This window comes from Glycine soja, chromosome 3 (genome assembly GCF_004193775.1).
Source record: "Glycine soja cultivar W05 chromosome 3, ASM419377v2, whole genome shotgun sequence".
Classification (NCBI taxonomy): Eukaryota; Viridiplantae; Streptophyta; class Magnoliopsida; order Fabales; family Fabaceae; genus Glycine; species Glycine soja.
Window position 1 is genome coordinate 5,079,047 of NC_041004.1, and position 20,015 is coordinate 5,099,061.

A 20,015-nucleotide genomic window follows, 5' to 3' on the forward strand; every position below is an offset into this window, starting at 1 on the left:
GTAGGCTTAAACAGGGCACCCTTGGGGTCGTCGTAGTACGTGGGGGCGAAACGGGACTCCAGATGATAGGAGTTGGGATCAAGGCCTTTTTTCGAGGACAAGGTACCTCCTGTGCACGAGACTATGGATAAATTTTTGCTTGTATTTCTCATTACTTGCAACCTTATTTATACATTACTAATAACAGGAATTCCAATTTTGTAACAAACTCTGATAACAGAATATCCTAACAATCATTACTTCTATAATATCCTAATAGTCATTGCTTCTAGAATATTACTACAATTCGTAAATTGGTTGCAATGCTTTGTCTGTAGCTGAGGGTCCTTCTGCATTTTCATGTAATATAATCCTTCAAATAGTGAGGTGGCTGTGTGTTCCTGTTGGGCTTGGAGGTGTGTGCGTGGATATTACTAGTAGTACCCCTGGCTGTGTGGGTGTTGCTATCAGTTTCCCATCTTAATCACCGCCTTAACGAAATATCTTATAAATTTTAAAGGGTTCGTGGCATAAAATTCAACTATGGAGTCCGTTGAGCCACCATTATAGAGCTCTTGATCAGTGTGCAAAAGACCCTTTTTCTTCAGTAAATTCTTGTAATAAGCATTGTCAAAATGGTAGTGGTGATGTCTAAAGGAGCTATGTTGTCATCTCCACCTTCTAAGGGACACTTGCTTGGAATGCTTTTGCATACGAGGGATCTATATTGCTTTCGTTATAAATCCTTGTTAGCTAGGACAAATAGACATTTGATGTAGCCTATATAGTGTGAACACCTAAAAAACCCATTCAATTTGTGTATATAAGAGCAAGAGGCAGGTGATAGTGTGTGTATATATATATATTATGTATAGAAAAATCAATCAGAATGCGTTACGGAATTTAATTAACCTACAAAAGCAACCGTTTCTTTGGTTGTGAAATTCATTTTTCCGAATACAGCAAGATATTCATCAAGAGCCATATAAGCAGAGCGTAAATTTGTTGTAACAACACTTAGATTTGAGTTGTGGAGTCTCTTCGACCCATGCGAACACTTTTCTAGGTCCACCGAGTTGGGAATCATGTCTCATTCATCAGTAATCACGCAAGTCACGTATAATACATAAAAAGAAACAGAAAACAAATCACATGTTTTTATGTCCCTTTAGAGGGATGAAAAGTGGCTCAAATAATGCTATGAGGAGGACTACAGTCTACAGTACATTTCAAAATTAAAAAGACTAATCCAAAATAAAATAAAATAAAAATTAAATTCTTTTATAGAAATTAAAATTATATTTTATTTTTAAGAAAAAATTGTCCCTTCTAACTTCAAATTCAGGATTTTGTTTGCTAAAAAAGTTTTAAAAAATTTGAGTTTGTCCTTAGTTAAACGAGCCAAACTAGATCTTAAACATATTAAATCAAAAGTGTTTCCATGGATAATTTGACCTACTTCCATTCCTAAATACATACATAGATAATATTATTTTTCAGTTGATTCAAATCCTTAAACATATTAAACCAAAGGTGTTTCCATGGATAATTTGACCTACTTCCATCCCTAAATACATACATAGATAGTATTATTTCAGGTGATTCAAATCCTAATTTGTAAACTAGCAATAATCCAAACACAGTTATTTCTCCAATATATAAATTGATTAATTACTGCAACAACGGAATCTCTCGCAGCAAAAGCTACAATGTCAGCGCAAGAGACAACACCAGGGCACAGTTTCTCCACTCTAGCTTTTATCTTCTCTATGATATCCGTACCATTTCTAGAATCAAGACTAGGAATGGCACTTTGTTCGCCCGTGAAATTTGCTGTGTCTTTTAACAAGTTTGATGCATCACATCCCTACACAATAATCAAGCAAAAAAAAAAGCAGAAAAAATCAAGATCAAATTTTCTATAAACCGGTTTAATAGATCAATATTCTTTGTTTCTTTCTCTCACATCCATCTAATAAATGTGCGTGTGTGACTATGACATTTTATGTGGCTCTAAATTGTAAGTTATGAAGCTTAATTTCATACGTAGAAGAATATTGTAACCCATGCAGAAATTAATGCATATTGTATGAAACTGTTCATAAGTATAAAGGCATAAAAGTTGAGGAAAATGAAGACTTGCTTGGACAACGCAATCAATGAAATGAAGACGGAAGAAGACTAAACCCATTGCAGGTTCTTTCCTCACAGCAGAGGTTATTTCTGCCTTAATGGCTTCAAGTGCTTGGGGACATTGTGACTTATAAAAGTCTGGGCGTAAATCATTAGCAGAATCAGCAAAACCTGTCCCAATTATACATAAGAGCAAACAAATCCTGAGTTTGAATTCAGGAAAAGTTGCAGACATGGTTCTAGGAATTTCTTTAATTATGTCGTGTGGAGACAAGAGAGTTTGTGATCATACGTGCTTGGTTGAGCCGCCCGTTGAGGGCCAAATATGGCACCTTTTTATACACGATGCTTACCTTTGATAATTAATTACAATGTTTGGTGGTTTTAAATTTTTTATGACAGTGGAACGATTTAAAGCTCAATTTTGGCTGTTTCGTAAAAATATTTAAAATAGAAAATAGAGAAAACGGAGAATTTTCTTAAGAAAAATTAAGTTAAGTAGTCTTTTTTTTTTTTTTTTTATGTTGGTAGCAGGAAAAGATGAACTTATTCAAACGAAGTGTTCTTTATATCATTAGAAAAACAAGAGAAAAAATACAACTTATATTTCAGACCTTAAAATCAAAATCAAGCTTTACTTTGATGAAAAAAAAAGCCCAAAATAAACTACTTAATCATATGATAAAAGTTCGGTTAGAACAAAGGAGAAAATAGATGAAAGTTTGAAAAAAAAAAAGGAGAAAAAAAGACTTCAAGTCCCACATCGTTCAAGATGAACACTTGAATAGTGTTTCACTCCCTATATATAGAGAGCCCCTTTCTTCATTTTTTCTTCCAGTTGAAAAGCATTTCCTCAACTTTTCTTTCTCCCTTCTTCCTGTCGCTCTAAAATTTCGGTTGGCTATAATAGTGACTTTTTAAGTCATATTTTCGGTTGATTATAAAAGTGACTTTTCAACTCACATTTTCGGTTGACTATAAGAGTGATTTTTCAAGTCATATTTTCGGTTGGTTATTAGAGTGACTTTTCAAGTCATATTTTCAGTTGACTGTTAGAGTGACTTTTCAAGTCATATTTTTGGGTGGCAAATCCGTAAATCAAAAAGCAAGACATCTTCCTATGAGATATTAAAGAAAAGACAACCAAATTTGTCCTATTTGAGAACTTAGGGATGTCTGGCCTATGTAAGGATCCCATACCCCAAGAGGGTTAAACTTGTAAGTAGAGCCTATGGATGTGTGTTCATTGGTTATGCTATTAATAGCAAAGCGTATAGGTTTTATGACCTAAACGCAAAAGTGATCATAGAGTCAAATGATGCTGATTTTTATGAAAATAAATTTCCTTTTAAATTAAGGAATAATGGGGGTACTTCATCCAGTCATCTTCCTGCTATTAGTAGTGAAAATCTTGCACAACGAGAACCAGATATAGAGCCTCGAAGAGGTAAGAGAGCAAGAATTGCTAAAGATTATGGGCCCGATTATATGGCCTATACATTAGAGGAGGATCCATCAAACCTCCATGAAGCTTTGTTTTCTTTGGATGCTGATTTGTGGCAAGAAGCCATTAATGATGAGATGGATTCTTTAGAAACTAACAAGACTTGGCATTTAGTAGACTTGCCTCCTAGTTGCAAACCAATTGGTTGTAAATGGATCTTGAAAAAGAAACTAAAACCTGATGGTACTATGGATAAATACAAGGCTCGCCTTATAGCCAAGGGTTTTAGGCAAAGAGAGAATGTGGATTTCTTCGACACCTTTTCACCAGTCACTAGAATAACATCTATTCGGGTGCTAATATCTCTTGTTGCTATCCACAGTCTAGTGGTACACCAAATGGATGTTAAAACTGCTTTTTTAAATGGTAAATTGGAAGAGGAAATCTATATGAAGCAACCTGAAGGGTTTGTGATTCATGGACAAGAAGATAAAGTCTGCAAGTTAGATAAATCTTTGTATGGTCTAAAACAAGCACCTAAGCAGTGGCATGAAAAGTTTGATAACTTAATAGTCTCGAATGGGTTTAAGGTGAATGAAAGTTACAAATGGATTTACTACAAATCTGTAAATAATATTTGCACTATCATATGTGTATATGTCGATGACCTTTCTAATATTTGGTTCAAATATTCATGTAGTGAACGATGTGAAATCATTGTTGTGTAACAACTTTGATATGAATGACCTCGGAGAAGCAAGTGTAATCCTTAGTATTAAGATTACTAGGTCAAAAGAGGGAATTTCTCTGGATCAATCTCACTACATTGAGAAGATCTTAAAGAAATATGACTACTTTGATTGTAAACCTGCTAGTACACCATATGATCCAAGTGTAAAACTGTTTAAGAACACTGGTGAAGGTATACGACAAATTGAGTACGCAAGTATCATTGGCAGCCTTAGGTATGCCACTGATTGTACTAGACCCGACATAGCCTATGTTGTGGGATTATTATGTAAGTTTACCAGTAGACCTAGTATGGAGCACCGACACGCTATTGAAAGGGTAATGAGGTACCTTAAAAGAACCATAAACCTTGGATTGCATTATAAAAGGTTTCCCACTGTACTTGAAGGATACAGCAATGCAGATTGGAACACTCTTTCATATGATTCCAAAGCAACCAGCGGCTATATATTTAGCATAGCTGGTGGGGCTGTTTCTTGGAAGTCAAAGAAACAGACTATCTTAGCTCAGTCCACTATGGAATCTGAGATGATAGCACTAGCAACTGCTAGTGAGGAAGCAAGTTGGTTGAGAAGCTTACTTGCAAAGATTCCGTTATGAGAAAGACCGATACCAACTGTATTGATCCATTGCGATAGTACCGCGGCTAAAATTGAGAACCGTTATTACAATGGTAAGAAACGACAGATACGTCGTAAGCACAACACTATTAGAGAACTACTTTCAATAGGAGCTGTTAAAGTGGGTCACATACGCACTGATGATAATTTAGCAGATCCTTTGACGAAAGGATTAGCTAGAGAGAAAGTCCATAACACTTCTAAAAGAGTGGGACTATTGCCCTTACTGCGATGATAATTCATGATGGTAACCTGACCTAAATGACTGGAGATCCCAAGAATTAGGTTCAATGGGTAATAACAAGTTATGAAGTAATATGAGATGAACATGCTGTTATAAGTGAAAGCAGCATGATTCCTGAAGTAACAAAAGGATGAGTTATGAAAAAAAATTCGTAATTCTTAATGAGATCTATACTCTATGTTGAGTGGAGTACCTAGGCTGCAAGAGTACTCTTGATAGACTCACCTATGTGAATGTTGAAGTGGGGGCCGCTTCATATGAAATTTTGGGCAAAAATTTCTAGAGCGTTCACTATACCGGGATAGATGTACATGACCTTTAACGCACGAGCTTTATAGAATACACCTATGAAAAGGTTGTGTGTGGTTTGATGTAGGAGATAGAGTTCAAGACTTTGAGTCACTCTGGTAAAATCTGAATCTTACTCACTATGCAAAGGTTCAAGTTGTATGACACCTTTGTTTATGCACAATTTTATGAAATCCTCGAAAATCTTCTTTTCAAATTTCAAGTTGGGGATTGTTAGAACAAAGGAGAAAATTGATGAAAGTTTGAAAAAAAAGGAGAAAAAAAAGGCTTCAAGTCCCACATCGCTCAGGATAAACACTTGAATAGTGTTTCACTCTGATCCCTATATATAGAGAGCTCCTTTCTTCATTTTTTCTTGTCCTAGTTGAGAAGTATTTCCTCAACTTTTCTTTCTCCCTCCCATATTTCAGCCGATGCATTTCCGACAAACTTCTCTCTCTTTCTTTCTGTCACTCTAAAATTTCAGCTGGCTATAATAGTGACTTTTTAAGTCATATTTTCAGTTAGTTATAAGAGTGACTTTTCAACTCATATTTTCGGTTGGCTATAAGAGTGACTTTTCAAGTCATATTTTCAGTTGGCTATTATAGTGATTTTTCAAGTCATATTTTCGGTTGTCTGTTAGAGTAACTTTTCAAGTCATATTTTCGGGTGGTTATAGAGTGACTTTTCAAGTCATATAAGAGGGTGTAATTCTAGAAAGGTTCCCTCATTGCAGTGGGAATCTTATGCAGAGATTTGGACTGTTTTATTCTGGGAACTTCGTGGTTGATAGTCTGCTTGCACAATTTTTGGCAGTGCCACGAAACGTCTTAAAGGAAGCGACATTGTCCGCGACTCAGCCTGTAATTTTTTGGTTTGCCATAAATTATTGTTACAACAAGTTCTCTTTCAACCACACCAAAAAACTACTTTTGGTAAAAATTGTCTTAAAGCGAAGATCACTAATTAACATTAGTAACATTAATTAAAAAGAGTTTCATATATTAGATTCTATTTCAAATATATATATATATATATATATATATATATATATGAGGAGAAATTAAATTATACTGGTATAACTTTATTAATTATTATATTATTCTAATATTTTTAACAAAATAATATTTTCTTAAAACTCACCATTGGATTGAAAGTTTCTTTCACATTGATCATATATGTAAAATTTTATATTAATTAAAAATTATTTGTTACCTCTTTCATATAAATTAAAATTTATGTAATTAAATATTTTAAAATATATTAAAATATAGATCATTTAATTACCTTTTTATTGTTATTCAATGTTGATAAAATTTGAAATAATCTTAGTAATAGGTAGATATAATTTAACGGCTGAATTAATAAAAATCATATTATACATAAAGTTATAAAAATGATATAACAGTTGTATATATATGATTAGGAAAATTGATTAAATTAATTTTAACATTAAAATGTCCATAGCCTTCAAAGTTTGTGGGGGTTAAGTCTACAGATGTGGGACTTGAGTCTTTGTAAGCCCACTCCATGCAAACTCGAGTTAATCGTGATGGTGCTAGACTTGAGTTTGGCTTGTACGTAGGACTAGAATCACTCAATCTTGGACTCAAATCTCATGACTTGATATCAAAATCACATGTTTTATGTCCCTTACCCTATTATATTTGCTCATTAGAGATTTAATTCAACATCCTAATTCAATTGAAATGATCACTCATAGAGTTTTATGAAAATGAATGAGTTTTCATTTTAGTCATATATAAGTTCAAATTGTCCAGTAATATTAAGTAAATAAATATTAACCAATGTCCTTAGATACTGATTAAGAAACTTAAAATATAAACAATTTTATTAGAAGACAAATAATTATGTTGTTTATGATTTTTTTTTTATATTTTCTTATGATTTATATATTAAATAATTTTTATTTTATTTTTTTAATTAATATCTTAAGTACACCCATTAGCAATATCTTATTAAGTATGTCCAAAAGACATATATATACTAATCCAAAAATCTATTACAGCTGCTAGTAGTGGGAATAAAGCCTATAATAACTTCGTTAACCACTTAACCCACTTGCAAAATGTACAATTAATTCAACCGCTCATGCACTCTGATACGATAGTAAAAACAATTAATTAGTTGAATTGAAAATGTAAAAAAGTCCAATATACTGTAATAAGGGGGCTTAAAAGCAATTAAGTGAGCCAAACAAATGGACTACGTTTAGCCGAACAAAATAATGACAAGTTTTCTAGTGGGTTGGTTAAGGTATTTACATTGGAGCAATCTTGTTGATCGGGTATTACAAGTTGCAATTGGTTGCTTAGGTCGTCACACTAATTTTAAAGAATAAAATACAAATTTAGTTCTTTATAGACATTTTCTATTAAAGTTAGTTTGATTTATATTTTAAAAGGTTTAAATTAGGTCTTTGTATTTTTTTTTTGAAAGTAAGATATTCTCATCGAATATAACAAAACTGACGTGCTTTAGGAGCAGAGACAGTAAGATATTCTTATAATGGAAAGCAATAAGAAGAGGCACGACTTCTTCCACTTTCTGACGGATCCGCTGGGGTGCTGTAGTGAGAGGAGGCACGACTTAGTCTCGAATTCAGCGCCTCCATTTTTTCGATGTGTACGTGTGGTGGTGAAGGAAAGGGATTCGGAAGAAGAAAAAGGTTGATGTACAAAGAAATTCTGTGGAGTGCTGCAGAGAAATTCTGATGTGCGGAGAATGGTGAATGTGTGCAGAAATGCTAATTTGAGAAGTAGTTTCCATGGGTTCAAGTTCTCATTTAAGAGAGAGATTTAATCATTAATACATGTGTGATCTTTGTTAATATTTTTTTTCTAATATTTATTAAAATATTATTAAATTTTTTTATAACAGTAAAAAAAATTAAATATAAATAAATGTTATTAATATGTTTTTGTGATATTTTAAAGATTTAATGACATAAATAATATATAACATTTAATAAAAATATCACGAAAATATATTACTAATATTTATATATATTTAATAATATTTTTAAATATTATCAAAAGCTTTTAGTAATATTTTGAATGAGTGTTACATAAAAAATATTATTAAAGATTACATATGTGTTGTAAAGAATGAAAGCTATGGTTGTCCAAGTTTGATTTGAAAATAGACATATGATTAAATAATGAAAGATAAAAGAGAGAGAGAAATAATGACCGGGCCTTTGAATTTTTTAAATTTTAAATATCGTAGGAATGATTGAAAACCGTCCCTATGTGTGTTAATTACATGTTTGGAAATATTGTAAAAAACAGTATTGCTTTTTAGTGGTTTATTAAAATTATAAAAAAATTAATTTTAATTAAAAAAAACCATTTTGACTCACTTTAATTTTTTTTTTAAACAGGCAGACAAAGCAATATATTCACTAGCAAAGACAGGTAGTAGAAGTACCAAACATTTACAAGAAGTCCCACAAATATATAGCATTTTCTATATATCTTTCGATTTTAGAGTTTGCTTTAATTGGTACTCATCATTGCCACGGGTGTTTTAATATTTCCACTTTTTTTTAACTGGATAATATCTCCACTTATAACTTCAAAATATGTTAATAGAATACGAACGGAGGCAAAATCAAGGTAAAGATTATTCTTCAAGAAGTTAAAACAAAAGGTCGATATTATTTTCTAAAATTATTTAGTTAATTTTTATTTCTGGCCCAACATTACAAAGACATGGATGAAATTATATATATCACGATAAAACTTAAGTAAATTATCTTAAGTATTTTTATCTTATTTTTTAATCAAAATAAAAAATTTACCTTCATGCAGAGAACTTTAATTTTGATTAAGATAATGCTTAAATGACTTAAAGTATATGGCAGTTAAATCTTGTCCACTATTTCAAGTAATTCAAATCAGTAGCTAGTGGTATAGGCTTCGCCAATTATCTCAATTGACTTTGCTGCATTGCTTTCTAATCTGCCCGTTGGTGCCGGTAAGTGGACTAAGGTTACCCATCTTAGTCATTACTTTAGCGAAATCTGTTCTAAACCCTAAAGGGTTCTTTGCATAAAATTCAACAATCGTGTCCGTGGAACCATTGTTATAGAGCTGTTGATCAGAGTGTAAAAGACCCTTTTTGCTTCAGCAAATTCTTGTAATAAGCATTGTCAAAAAGGATTGGAGTGGTTCGATCTAAAGGAGCTAAGTTGTCATCACCACCTACGAATGGACACTTAGCTTGCAACGATCTTGCATACGAGGGATTTATATTGCTTTCGTTGTAAATCCTTGTTCGAAAGAATAAACATTTGATTCTACCTGTAGTGTGAGCACCTGATGAACAACAAATTTAATTTCTGTGAATATTTACTATATATAGCAAAATAAAATCAGAATCCATTATGGGAATTAATTAACCTGTAAAAGCAACCATTTCTTGGGCTGTGAAATTTTTTTTCCCGAACGTAGCAAGAAGTTCAGTAAGATTCATAAAAGTAGTGGGAAAATCTGTTAAAACAGCACTTAGATTGGCAGTTGTTGAGTCTCTTCTACCCAAGAGAACATTCCAAGTAGGTCCACCGAGCTGGGAATCATGTATCATCCATCAGACATCACACACGTCAGTAAAATACATATGCAGAAATGGAAAAGAGAATCATTTGACACTACACAAATTAGACTATTCATACATATATACATCAATGTTGGAAGAGGAGAGGAATAGAAAGAAAAGAAGAAGAAAGAATAATAAATACGATAGATAATATAATGAAAAAAGAAAGAAGAATTTAAACTAGATATAAATTAAAAAAAAAAGGAAGAAGATATAAATTAAAATTATAAGGTTTGAAAAATACAAGTTGTACAGGAAAATCTTAATTTGACAGTTTTGTTACACGTTTAAATAATAGTTTGTGTACATTATTATATGTTAGTTTGGAGGAGAATATAGAACGAGCTTCATCCATAAATATATAATTTGTGTAGAGCAATCATAGTTAAATTGTGTTTGAACACAACTTTAGGTCTCAAACCATAATTTAAATAGAAGTAAATACATATGTGCAGACACAATTTTAGGTCCTCAAACCATAATTGAAATATAAGTAAATATGTGGTTGTGTGTGAGACATAGGACAATATATTAAAAAAATTGTTGAATAGTTTTTTGGTGTCTACACCCAAAGAGATATAAGGATAAAGAAGAGATAGATTATGAATATAATTGATGATATGTGATGTGACATAAATTAAGAGAGATATAGAGAGAGGAAGGAAGAATAAGAGATATTAATAAAGTGTTTGTATTTTAATATGTGTACAAAAATTATCATCTATAATATATAAAGTCATCTTCATTTCGCAGAGAAATTGTATGGTGGTCTAAGACCATGATCTCAAATAATTTTTATATGATATATAATTAAATGTTATTAATATTTTGAAAAACTTAAATGTATGGAATAAAAATTAATTAAGACCATAAATATATAGTTGTTGAAGACTATCTAATAATAATATATATTTTGAATTGGTTTGACATCTTAATAAGAAAAATTATTTATAGACAATCAAGTTTCCAATAGACACTAGTGAGAGAGGTATTTAAATAAGAAAAATATAGGTATTATCAATATTTTAACGTGTCATGTTAAAAAAATATGAATGTTTAAATATCATCATTCTATCTATCAAACATTTCATTGACGTTCATCTTCTCTCTGTCTCTTTATGCTATATAATGATCTCCAATTATATCAAGAATGATAATATTTAAACACTCATAATTTACAAATATTTTATAAACATTTTGTTTCTCTTTATCATTTTTTTATCACATCATATAATTAATTCCATCAATCATTTATCTTTTTCTCTTTTTATTTCTCAAAATATTTACACACCCTCATGCAAGTTAAAGAATCAATTTTCTCAAATTAATCACTTATTTTTTCTCTCTTCCTATCTCTCTTAGTGTAAGCAAGCTCTAGGTGTTCAAGTAACTTTTCTTTCTTAATATGCCAGAAACATATTGTTGTTTCTCCAACAATTTGAGTACTTACCGCAACGACAGAATCTTTTGCAGCAACAGCTATAATGTCAGCGCAAGAGACAACATCAGGACACAGTTTCTCCAGTCTAGCTTTTATCTTCTCTATGAGTATGATATCCGTACCATTTGTAGAATCAACATCGGGAATGACACTTTGTTCACCCGTGAAATTTGCTGTGTCTTTCAGTAACACTGATGCATCACATCCCTATACAATATTAAAAGCATAAAAAATCAAGATAAACTTTTCTAAAAACCGGTTTAGATAATCAAGGTTTTCTTCTTTTGTTTTACATACCTTCTAAAAGTTTGTGTGTGTGTGTGAGTGTGTGACTATGATACTTTGGGTGGTTTTTAATTGTTAAGTAAATAATGTAGTTTAATTTCACATATAGAAGGACTATTGGAACTTATGCATACAGAAAAAGCATATTGCATGAAACTTTTCATAAGCAAAGCATAAAGTTTTTGGATAATGAAAACTTGCTTGGACAAAGCAATCATAGAATTGGCGACGAATCAAGGCTGCACCAATGGCAGGGTCTTTCCTCACAGCAGCGGTTACTTCTTTCTTAATGACTTGAAGTGCTTGGGAACATTGTGAATTATAAAAGTCTAGGCGTAACTCATTAGCAGAATCTGCTGAAGCTATACAAATAAGGCATAAAAACAAACAAATCCTGAGTTTAAGTTCTGGAAAAGTTGCAGACATGGTCATAAGAATTTCTTTATGTAGTTTAGACACAATAGAGTTTTTGATCAAACGAGTTTGGTTGAGTGCCAAATATATGTCACCGTTATATAGACTATGCTTACCTTGATAATTACGTTTGTTTGTTTTTTTTTTTAAAGACAATATTAAAGGGGTTGAGTGCAAGAAATACTCAACTAGTAATTAAATTTCAGCTGCCCAATAAGCTTCCATATTATAGAATAGTAAAAGATAAAATCAAAGTCCTAATCCAACATTAAACCATCCAAAGCCCTGCACCTATAAAATACAGCCCAAGTAGCAATAAAAACACCACCTACCTACACAAATACACAGCACTCAAAAAACATCATGTCACAAATTGCATTATTCACCCCTCAATACCCTCTTGAAGTTTTATGAATAGAAGTGACTGTGATTTTAAATTGCGGTTACAGTCTCAATTATGGTGAGTCAAAAATCATTTTTTATTACTGTAATTATGGAAAAATGCAGTTATACAACTATAAATATGGTCACGGTGCAGATGCGGACGGACAAAAAACCGTTATGTCGCGGCCACAATTGTGGTAACAGACGACAATTTAAGACTATGGAATTGACATGAACTTACAGAATCATTCATGCTGCAGTTCATAGCTCGGGAAAGTGAAGATGATGAATATCATGTGAAAGTGAAACTGTGAGCATGTTTTGTAGTCAAACGAACATCCCTCATGAATAGTGTAATGCCGAAGTAAAATCCTCCAAATTCAATTATGTTGTTTGGTAGTTCTTAACTTTTTTGAAGAGATAACGGATACAAAAGGATATACATATTAGTTTTAATTTGACTCTTGTAGAAAATCAATACCCGTATTAACAACACCAGTAATACTAATAATTGAACATCTTTTCATTATTTTTAGTATGCATTTTTGACAAGAGAGTACACAAATAAAATGTACACATAATATGAGAATAATAGGCTTGTTATAAGCCAATAAAAGGTTGTCAAGCAAAATCGTACACATATCTCACAAGTATGTGGGTTTGAATCTTCTTGTTATTGTGAGAATCTGTTGATTAGTAATTTGTAAGTGTTTCTATAAGTAATTTTTATTAGGCCTCACTATTGCAAAAATGATTTTCTACAACATTCTAAAGTACCTTAAAACATGATTTAAAATCGTCTATGAAGCTAACATCACGATTCCATAAAAATTGTTTTAAAAAAAATATATTATTTTAAATGATTTTTAACTAAAAAAAATCTTAACTAAAAAAAATGTTATTCTAAAACGATTCTTGACGTAGATTTTAACAAGATCATAAATTATGGATACAATATGAATATTTCCTAACACACATATATGCTAAAAAAATAAAAATATGTTCATAATTAAGAATTAAAATTTACAAATTAAAATACTTTAAACACACCAACAAACAATCATCCACAAGTCAGTACTGTAAAAATACTAAAACTAGAACTTTCAAAGGGAGAAGGAACGAAGCACAGAAGAATCTGGATATAAACATTATCCAGAGATAGCAAATATTGAACAACGTTCCAAAATCATAATTACAAAATGATGAGAAGAAAATAATAATTTTCCAATAAGCCATAATATCATGATGAAAACAATCAAACAATGATACCAATTAATAAATTTGTTCTAACTTTTGAGCCAACAAACTGACATAATTAATAATTCCAATGTAAAATAGGTTACCATCAAAGGACAGCTTCCATTCTTGAACAAATAGAGTGCCTTTGTGCGATCATGTTGGGCTTTGTCCCCATGTATTGATAGGCTAAACATGTAAGAAACAAACCACGGGAAAAGATACCTCTGAGATTTGTGGTTGCACACTAAATACTACATGCATCTATTTCTTTTTTGGACATTGGATATATATAAAGGTTTTGTGTCTGGTCTTAGAAGGAAAAAGTGATTTTTTAGTAGTGACTTTGTCACTATTGTTAAGTTTTTTTTAGTTAAACTGAAATTAATTATTGATGAATGAAATAAGCAACGGGTTCCCATCCCATTTCATTTCTAACTCCAAGCCTGTCGAGGAAAAACATAGAAATTGTGCCTGCCAAGAGGCAATTCTTCAACTCAGAACACCAGCAGAACATTCATCAAACAAAAAAAAAATAATAATAAAGGAAACAAAAAAATTTAAATAAAAAAGAAAAAACATATATGGCCAGAGGCAATGCAAGCCTAGTTATTACATATGGCCATGCATGCAAATGATATCTACAAGAAAAAAAAAAAAGATAGGCAGACGGATGTAGTACATATGTATGATTAGTAAAAACATATATAAAAACATATATAATAACTTGGAGTGGTATGAACAAGTATATATGTATCATTAGTAAATCAGAATTTAAGAGCGATAATAAAAATTTGCATCTCAGATCATAAATTCTTCTAATAAAAGACAATAGAGCAAATATAAAAGATAGGAGGGAAACAACTTAGAAAAATAGAAACAATACCTCAAAAACACAAAGCTGAGCAACATTGTTACGCATACCAAATCTTTGAACCTCTATCTATATCTTCTTGATGCGAAAGTTTGAATCTGCATTCACATTCCAAAATATACTTTAATTAGGCCAAACTAAGAATATTTTGTCAATTTCTATGTTCTATTTGCACATTTTCTAGCTATTGGTATTATGTTACATCAAGGAATACCTGGGCATATCATTTACTTATTGTCAAAGGTCAACATTGTAAGATATTAAATAAATAGTTAAATTACTCATTTTATCTATATAGTTTCATGATTCGTACATTTTAGTCCATATAGTTTGAAAGTAATTTTTTTAGTTCCTATAGTTAATTTTCTTTTAGTCCTTATAATTTGTATTTTAATTCTCTTTTAGGTCCTATGATTTAAAAGTGATCTTTTTAGTCCCTATAATTTATATTTTAATTACCTTTTAATTCTTATTAACTATAAAAAAGTATATAAAAATAATTAATTACAAATTAGTTATAAATTATCAACTATTTTTTTATTATAAATTATTTTGCGATAAATTAGTTATGAATTACTTGCTAATATTTTTGTAGTTAATTGCAATTGATAATATTATCCATATTTTGATAATAAGGATTAAAAGATAATTAAAATATAAAGTATAGAGACTAAAAAGATCACTTTTAAACTATAAAGACTAAAAGAGAATTAAAATATACATTATAAAAATTAAAAAATCACTTTCAAACTATAGGAACTAAAAAATAATTAAAATATAAATTATAAAGACTAAAAAAATTATTTTAAAACTATAGGAACTAAAAAATAAAAATATTAAAACTATAAGGATTAAATGAATAATTAAACCTAAGTAAATTGATTAATATAGGATACAAAAACTCAATTACTTATGGATAAGGAAAACCTACAACTTGTGTTTCCAAAATACTGGCACATCCATCTTGTGGTTCAGACAAAGAACACACTTGAATTCCCCCCTGATTAAGTATATTATGATCACTACGGCAGAAGCTACAAAGTTAATTTCATTAATCTAAAGTATATTATAGTCCCCTTCTTCATAATCCGCCAGATATATGCAACATCTTCCAAATTCATAATTTTTATTATTGGGAGAAAGAAGAATTTTGAACAGAAATAAAAATAATAAAAAATAGAAAGTTTCATGTAAGTATTCATCGCCTGACAAACTATCATAACCACACTGACATAGACTTCCAGCGTAAAAAGCTAATAACTCAAATCAAAACCACACTGACACATATAATGACATTATTTATGCACACATTAGACTTAAGAAACTTTCATCCTTTGAAAACGACAATTTCTGGTTAAACTATATTGTTAACCTTGAATAGATCCACAGACAGTTTTTGACAGTTTTACACGCCAAGATTTGAGAAAAAGATGGCCTAAACCTCGTTCTACCTAATGGTTACTCAACTGCAATGCCAGGCTTTTAAGTTTCTTTAATTCACAATAAAGAAAAATCGTATGTTTTTCTGTCACCAGTCATGTGAATAGGAAAACATTATGAAAAAGCAACTGATATCAATGTGATTGAGAATTTGAAATAAGAAGTAAATGAAGTCAAATTATATAGCTGAAGTCCAATGATTATTCTACTTGTACTTTCCAAGATAATTGTGAGTATAATGATGTTCAAACATATATCCTTAGGAACAATCAAGAGCCACTACATGATTGGAACAATCAAGACAAATTAGCAATTGGTCATGTCATGAGTCAAGAAAAGGTAACAACAGCATGCTCACCCCTAGTCGGTAAGAGCCAAAAGTAAAAATGACATCATTTGCATCCTCAACCATCTGATCTGTGTACGTTGGCGCGTCAACTGCTTCAGTCATTTTTTCACAATCTACATGGCAAACTAACTTTATCATTACAAAACATAAACCCAAAGGACAATGAAACACAACAATCACAACAATAAAGGGCGCCATAATGAACCCTCAACAATATGAAGAAAAGCGAGATCGAAGAAGTAGAAGACCCGATCAAGGCGATGAAGAACCTTTTTTCTCGCCGTGGATTCTTCATTAATTGCTTTTGTAGAGCCCCAAATCGAGCAACAAATAAAGCAAAACAAAACAAATTTAGGTTTTTGTTTCACGCGAAGACAAGGGGCTAGTTAAACAAATTGTATAGGAGATGAGATGAGATAAATCAGAAATAAATAAACCAATAACCTAACCTTGTCCAATTCGTTGTTACGCTGGAGATCAGCATCGGTGGGACCCGCGAGAGAGAGGGGCTTGGTGAAAGCATACTTGTTGGGTTGTTGTTCCAGTTGAGGTGGCATGGAGCCATTGCTAGGATTGTCGAAAACTGCCATTTGGAAGAATGAAACACAAACGCACTACACAACTTCTTCTTCTTCAGTGTGCATTGCTCGAATCATTGGCATCTAGTTGTTCTAGTTCAGAGATGCCCCTAATTCGAACGAGGAATAAGACATTTTTTGCCTTTTTAGATTTTGGAGTTTTGGTGGGTTAAGAGGCCGGTGAGTGATAGAGACCATCAGCTCAGTGAGGGCACAACCACGACGCAAAGAAAGGGGTGAGTGACTAAGGGCACAAGTGACTCAGTCAAAGAAAGGGTTCACGTGAACTTAAAAGATGCGCAAACCACAACGATTTCCTCAAAATATCATGGAAGTGTCACTTCTACGATGGTTATACCTTGACCCGTCATTTTACGCATCATTCGAAGACGATTTTTGTCATTTAAAAATATCATAATTACAAAAATGTCACCGCCTGAATATATTATGTTGGTTTCATTGGATCGACATCGAAAGTATGTCGTAAAAAGTTATTTTTTCTAGTAGTACCTTGAGACATGTTTTAACTATAATAAATCCCTGAGATCCAACTTAGATTTTTGTGTACAAAAAAAATGCATGTTATTTTAGTGTATAAGTTTTCACTATTCCTTTAGGGTTGAAAAATGACACTTAATTGACTATGATTTTTTCTACAAAAGAACATGCAACTATTGAAGTTATAAAGATGTATAAGAGTTTTATGTTCAAGATGCTTAGTTAGGTGAAATTATTATCCTTTGATAGTACTGTGTGTATAAAATAACTTTTTAATAAAAACATACAAAGGATATTATCTTATACTGCTTCAAAAGCTACTAAAGAAATGTGAGACTCAAGGTAGGTAGAATTTGTTTTTATCTCTTATGCACATAAGTAGGAGTTGCTTATGGACATCCAAAAATAGTTTTCCGAAACTTCTAATAATTTTATATCAAAGATATAACCTTTTGAAACCAAGTTTCTCAAAATAATGATGCAAAAACAACAAATCAAAAATAGCAAGAAGGATAAAGCATACACGTGAATTATATTGGTTCACCCTTGACCTTAAGCTACATCTAGTCCCTACACCTATAGGATTTTCACTAACACAAGCGCCAACTTTGGTATTATATTTCTTTCTTGGAGTCTCCATATAGCCTCTTACACCTAGTATCCTACTAGTCTCTACAAGCTCTCCCTAAGTATTCTTTCAAAAGACTCTCTAGGTTTCACCCAAGTATTCTCTAAGTCTCTATAGGCTATCTACTAAAGTATTTTTTCTAAAACTCTCTCCAAGCTCTAAATCCTCAATAGCACCTACAACCTGACTCACACAACAACTTGTTATGCTCACACACAAACTTCAAAAGCATTAATCCCATATTACTCTTCTGAGGTTTCGTATACTAAATGGGTTCTATTTAGGGACATGTATTTATACATCTCTCAAGGAAAAAACCCATTTGTAAACCCTGCAGCCCCCTCGAGAAGATGTTTACACACTCTCTATGACTAGATTGATTTGACTGTAAAATTGAAGAGAGTATGAGCTAAAGAAGATTAGTATCAGAAGCTAATTAATGATATATATTTCAATTTGGATTCTGATTTATACCCTCTCTAATATATTTTCCTTCCTAGCAAAGAACTTCATCTACATTTCAATATCCTTATATAGACCCTTGAAGATGATCATTGTTGCTTCTTTTTCTTGATAGGCTTGGCAACCAAGGAAACTTTTGTGAGTTGTCCCCATCCCACGACTGGACCTCGCTTTTCCTTAGTTGGAACAACTTGCACATATTTGATTTTGAAATAGTGTTGTCGATGCTTGATATCATGTAGTAACTCATGACTCTTTCCTTCTCTAGCAAGGTCATGAGTTTTGCTATTCTTGAAAAGCAAGTCTTCTACAGATTAGTGTAATCATTTTTTGTTACTGTTGCAACTATTTTGAGACTCCTTTTCTTTTCTCTGGTTGCCTTGTTACAATATCACTAGTAATTTGAGACTAACACCTTTCCTCAAATTTAATCATTAACTTTGAAAGGTCTTTTCATGATAGTGCCTTAATACATTCTTGCATGACATTGTTCTTCATAGTTTTTGGTGTGTGCTTCTTGATTGTGTAAACATGTTTGTCTTCAACAATGTATTTTGTAGTTTCCGATATCTACCCATTGACTTAAACCACCTATAGTTAGAATCATGCTTCTAGTCATATGCAACTTCTTGTATTTACAATTTGATATAGAACTTGTGATTTCCCTTTTGTTTCTTGTTTTTTTGCTTCTAAAGATGGACAAAATTCAGATTTAATAAAACTTCATTGTAGGCCTATGCTTTATACCTTTCTCCGTGGTTCTCGACTAAGTCTTGTTTCTTTAAAAGCACTCAAGCCAAACCATTAGTAGCAAAATTCTAAAAACTTAAAATGTGTTTCCTAAAAGTTTCTTATCATTAAAACATTTAGCTCAAAAAGGATTTTGCTTCAACAACTGAGATATGAGTGTATGGTATATATGATATCAATTACTCCCATCAGCTATATGATTTTCCATAGTACTAAGGCACTCATGATCTTATTTTGAACCTGTTGATTGAAAGTGCTTATTATATGTTGACATCTTGTTGTGGCCACACTTTGTAAGTTAATATGAAGTATTGTTTTATTATAAATCTAATAATCTGACTTATGTTGTTCAAGTGAGAAATTGTTGGATTATTTTATAATGTACCATCATTGTTATATTTTTCTTAAAACTTAGATTAATTGGATGACAAAAAAAGTAAAATTATGCCGTTTTATTAGTCCCAATTTTGTGATCATTATATTAATATTTATTGGGATAAATATTATTGTTATAGAGCACTATTCATAACATGTTGATGCGGTGAACCTTGTGTATGGACTTTCTATGATGCGTAAGTAAGCTAATCTTGAGTTA

General features: G+C 31.6%; 1 protein-coding gene and 1 pseudogene across 1 annotated transcript; both read right to left on the minus strand.

The window, feature by feature from the left end:
- Window positions 1–1,534: 1,534 nt before the first annotated feature.
- Window positions 1,535–2,347, minus strand: LOC114404844 (cationic peroxidase 1-like). The gene is made up of 3 exons (XM_028367594.1): window positions 2,123–2,347; window positions 1,655–1,846; window positions 1,535–1,546 (listed from the first exon to the last, which is right to left on the minus strand). The coding sequence occupies exons 1-3, from the start codon at window positions 2,345–2,347 to the stop codon at window positions 1,535–1,537; spliced, it is 429 nt and encodes a 142-aa protein (XP_028223395.1).
- A 6,943-nt stretch (window positions 2,348–9,290) lies between these two features.
- On the minus strand, window positions 9,291–17,453 carry LOC114404845 (annotated as a pseudogene).
- Between the last annotated feature and the right edge of the window lie 2,562 nt (window positions 17,454–20,015).